The following is a 5085-nucleotide window of genomic DNA, read 5'->3' as shown; positions in this document are numbered from 1 at the left end:
ATTTTTTTTTTTTGTGCATTTGAAAAAGACACAGACATACTGTGTTTCTCAAAAGTAAATTTGCTATCAAGATTTACTCCTAAAATTCTGAAAGAATTATACAGTCTTAAAGAAACATTATCAATGCTGATAGTTTTATTAGGATTCAACGTCATGTCCCATAACCTGCACCTTGCACTAATTTTAGATAGACCTCTATTAACGGATTCAGCAACATCAGATTTACATTCGAGAGATGGAATTAACGGAAAGATTGTAGCATCATTTGCCCATGGAAGAAGCTTGTTTTCTTGGCCAAACCACATGTCATGTGTTTATAGTATGAAAAGTAATGGGCAAAGAACACTACCCTAAAGAACATCAGATATCATATTTCTATACTCACTAAGGTACTCATCAACAAAAAAAAAAAAAAAAAAAAAAAAACAGCTCTGCCATCTATTACTTAAAAACGACCCACCCACTCCCAACTGTTGGAGTTTGCAAACAAAGGCGTCATTATTAAATGATGCAATAAAATCAAGGCCAATCATACGAACTGAGATTGTAAGAAGGGCATCACATGCTCCAAGGCCTTTACAAAAACCAAATTGTAAGCTAGGGAACAGATGATAACTTTCAGCAAACCTATTAAGACGACTCGCCGAAAAACGTTAAAAAACTTTAGATTATATGGGAGTTATGGAAATTAAGCTATAAGCTGCCACAAACACATTTACTTAGTGGAGTAACATTACCAATTTTCCAACAAGTGCTAAAAGCTCCGATTCTTGCTAGCATGTGGAAATTATCCAATAAATTTGGAGCTAAGAAATATGCAGTTTTTATGAAAAAAAAAAAAAAAAAAAAAAAAAAAAGGAAAAATACCATTTTGGTCTACACCTCAGTAGGCGTCAAGGTCCATCAAGCAAGCTTTAATACCATGAGATCGAAATGCTAAACTACTTAGCCTCATGAGAACAAGAATAAGGAAAATTTATATTCTCATTACTCTGTTTACTGTCAAACATCACACCCAAAGTATTGCCTTTTCCTTTGGACAGTGAATGACTGAGCCATCTGGTTTAAGTAAAAGAGGAACTGTTGCATTACACAAAGAGTAAAAATTTAAGGGTAGTCTACCACTTATGATACTGGGTTGTAACAGAAAGGGTTTCTTTTATGGTTAAACTGTATTCGTTTTCATTTGAAGCATAAACTATCTGAGCAAAAGCTCTAAGCTGTGTATAGTTTTTTCAAGTCAGATCTGATCTGTTACCCTTCCAAATTTGATAGGCCTCCTGCTCCTCTAAATAAGCACGTCTAAAATCATCATTAAATCAGGGTTGATCCTTCACTTGGTATCTCAGTACACGAGAAGGGATACGCCTATCAATTATGTTGACTAGATTCTCATTCAAAGGGACCACAGGATCAACACTATTACACAACTTTGACGAAGTCAAGTCCAAAATGTCACTCAAAATCTCATTCCAGTCGGCTAGAGATTTAATATAAATTATACAAGAGTATGATACATCTGTGACAGGCTGCTCAGTCTTCCCTATTAATGAAATCAAGGAATGATCAGATGTCCCAACTGTAAAACCAACTATACTTAGTTATAACACCAAGGGAGTCAGTGTATGCGAGGTCCAAAAGGTTACTAGGCCTGTGAGTAGCTTCACTTATGATTTCCTCACAGCAACATTCATAAGCAAAGTCTAAAGCTCTTAAGCCATGGCGATTGGTAGGAGAAACGGAATTCAACCACTCCCAATGTTGAACATAGAAATCACCAGCAAAGACAAAAGAGGGCTTTCTATCATCTTGTATCTAAGCCATAATGGTAAGAAGACAATCAAAGATAATTTCATATATCAGCAATAAGCTGTAAAATAGAAATTAAAAAAAAAAATAAAATTGATCCACGAAAAAATATGACATCTGGATGTGCATGCACTTTAAAATTCAAATGATATCTTTAGCCCTTTTCATAAATCTGCTATAAACTGTAAAAATAAAAAGAAGTGATTGACCGTGAAAAAGATATCAGACATTTTGGATGTGTACACTCTTGAAAATTTAGCTCATATCTTGAGCAATTTTCGTATATTAACAATAAATAGTAAGGAAAAAATTGATTAATCCATGAAAAAGATATATAAGCCATTCTGGATGTGTTAAAACTAGCAAATTTAGATGATATCTTGAGCAGTTTTCATATATCACCAATAAACTATATAAAAAAAAAATGCTTGACCCATGAAAAAAGATAAACATCCTGGAAGTGTAAAGGATGGAGAACTCAGAAGAGATAACCCATCGCTAAACAAGCAATTTGCAAATCCTATTTGGCAAGAAGTTTCCAATTCTTTCATTCAACTTCAAACTTTCCTCTTCGAGAAAAAAATAACGAGATTCTCTCTTATGAGAGGAAGGAGAAAAAGAGTGTTGCTGTTTGTGTAAAGCTAATCGTTCGATCCCATAAACGTTCATTTCTTTTGTTCGAGTGAATGTATTATTACTACTACGGCAATTATTATTATTATCATCATAAGCGATAACATTACCTCTACTACTACTACTACTACTACTACTACTACTACTACTACTACTACTACTACTACTACTAATAATAATAATAATAATAATAATAATAATAATAATAATAATAGTTGTAGCAGTAGCATATGGACATTTTTTGAAAAACCATTTTTCTTTTTTCATCAACTCATTATTCAAATCAGAAAATTAAACTATCCTTCCAAAAACGTATCAACTTCCTAAGAATGATAAAAAAATTTAGGGATATCCTAAGACGATGGTGATAATGCCAAACAAAAAGGCTCCTAAGAAATGGATATAAGTTAGCTCCCTATCTAACTAATGATAGTCTTAGTTGATGCTGTAAAATACTGGCTCAATTGTAAATAGTTAAATTTCTAATGATTTATTTTATATATATATATATATATATATATATATATATATATATATATATATATATATATATATATATATATATATATATATATATATATATATATATATATATATATTCAACGCACCTTACAGAAATGTCTTACTTTCTTACTTTGACGGCTGCTTTTCCGGTCCCATACTGCAGGGGAATCTCACTCTGCACAGGACCTCCACTGTCGTTATATCTTGTTCGTTCAGAGCATTCAACATTTCATATCACCTATTGCTCATTTACTGTTAAATCGTCACAGTCAAACAACTCACAGAATAAGCAAGTCTTTAGTTTCCTCTTGAAAGCCTTAATGTTTTCAATCATACAGATGTTTCGTGGGAGCTTATTGTATAGGCTCGGGGTCATATACTTAAAGGGTCTGGAGCATACAGTATCATTATATCTTGGTTCCAATAGTTTGAAACCCTCTGTAACTATGCTCGTGTCGACATGATTTGTTGGCTGCGTAATATGTAGCAATTCTCTTATGTATTTTGGACTACCGGTTCTGACAATTTGGTGGATTATTGTACATATTTTAAATTCAATTATCGCTTCAATCGGCAGCCAGTGTATATCGATTAGTATACGAGTGATCCTTTTTCTCTGTGGGACATCTTTTATCAGTTTGGCTCCTCTGGTAATTATGTTTTGTAATTTCATATGGTGTACTTTTGATAAATTGTAGTAGATGGAGTTTCAGTAGTCAATCTTGGTGATAGCACAGTTTATCAGAAGTTTCTTTACTGAATTTTCATCCAGGTACTTGTTTATAAAAGATATATTTCTTAGATGATAACCAGTAGTTTTTATTGCATTATTTATTTGGGGATATAGAGGCAAGTCCAGTCAAGAAATACTCCTAGGTCCCAAGCTTTAGTAGATAACGGCATTTAGTCGTCATTTATGTTCATTTAAATATCACCTCAGCTTCTCACAGTGTTTCTCCTTCCCACCACCAAGATCTCCATTTTGTTTTCATTTAATTTTAGTTGTTTAAATGTCATCCATTCTTTGACACTATCAAGAATTCAGTTTAGATATGGTTTTGTAGTATTTTCGATAGATCGATAGTATAGATGCAGAATAAGATTGGGTCATGTACACTCCCCTAAGGTACCCCTCGGTTTAAAGGTTCATATGATGAATAAGAGTATTCGAAAGCTTTATCTTCAACACCTATGGACCGTAGATCATTTAGTAGCAGTTCACGGACAACTGTATCAATAGCTGTCCTGAGATCGAGTAATACTAAAATACCACATTTATTTTCTTCCATCATTTCCAGCATATAATTTACAACAGGGCAGATGGCTTTCTCCGTTGAAAATAGTTTTCTGTAAGCAGATTGGTTGTTAGGCAAAGTTTCTATTACTTCTAAGTGACTGACTAATTGTTCAAGAATCCCGTATTCAGGCACGCTTGAAACAAAGAATAGATTCGAAATAGGTGTATATGACCTTAATTCTTGGTAGTTCAGAGCATTTTTCAAAACTGGTGTGACTATAGTCATTTTCCCAGATTTAGGAAACTCACATTCAACAATGCTTGCATTTGCTATTCTCATTATTATTTCGGCTAGATTAGAAGAGTTTCTCTCTTCAATTACTTCAGATATTATTATAAGATTGATCGCGCAGTTTATTTTCTTTGCTCTTGATAATTCTGGTGATGTTCTCTTGTGTCATGTGGTTTTAATCTTATGAATTTTATCTGTGTATCTGGTTTATCATTAATCAAATGTTAAAAATTTACAAATGACCTGGTTATATTGTCAATTTTGTTTTTAAAGGATAATAGGAAATATAAATTGCTAGGTCCTGGTCAATGTATCCATCAAGTAGCTTCTTTTCGTTTACATTTCCCATTATACTATTTAGGAGACGATATAACTTATTTATGTCTGTTGCTGCTTCCCTTATCTTCCTCTTATAGTATTATTTTTTTTTCCTTCTTAGTAGGTAGTTGAATTGACTCAGCAGTTTTGTATTATACCCTTTTACTTTCAGTTTTTAACTGATTTCACTTTCTTTCTTTATGTCTTTTTTCATTCTTTTTTACTAAAGTCTCTCCATCAAGCCAAGGAAAATGGACTTCAACATTTATAGCCTTTTCCATCGGTGGGCTTA

The 5085-nt window shown here is 32.9% G+C and overlaps 1 protein-coding gene across 1 annotated transcript; it reads right to left on the bottom strand.

The window, feature by feature from the left end:
• Positions 1-4067: 4067 nt before the first annotated feature.
• LOC137635833 (uncharacterized) lies at positions 4068-4469 on the bottom strand. Its single transcript, XM_068368269.1, has one exon. It carries the CDS (start codon positions 4467-4469, stop codon positions 4068-4070), a length of 402 nt encoding a protein of 133 aa, XP_068224370.1.
• Positions 4470-5085: the final 616 nt, after the last annotated feature.

The sequence above is a fragment of the Palaemon carinicauda genome, unplaced genomic scaffold (genome assembly GCF_036898095.1).
Source record: "Palaemon carinicauda isolate YSFRI2023 unplaced genomic scaffold, ASM3689809v2 scaffold182, whole genome shotgun sequence".
Taxonomy (NCBI): Eukaryota; Metazoa; Arthropoda; class Malacostraca; order Decapoda; family Palaemonidae; genus Palaemon; species Palaemon carinicauda.
The sequence above is the reverse complement of the archived record's forward strand: the minus strand, read 5'-3'. Positions and strand labels throughout refer to the sequence as shown.

Excerpts from the sequence above, each read along its gene's own strand:
- LOC137635833 (XM_068368269.1), bottom strand. The coding sequence starts at position 4,469 with ATGACTATAGTCACACCAGTTTTGAAAAATGCTCTGAACTACCAAGAA.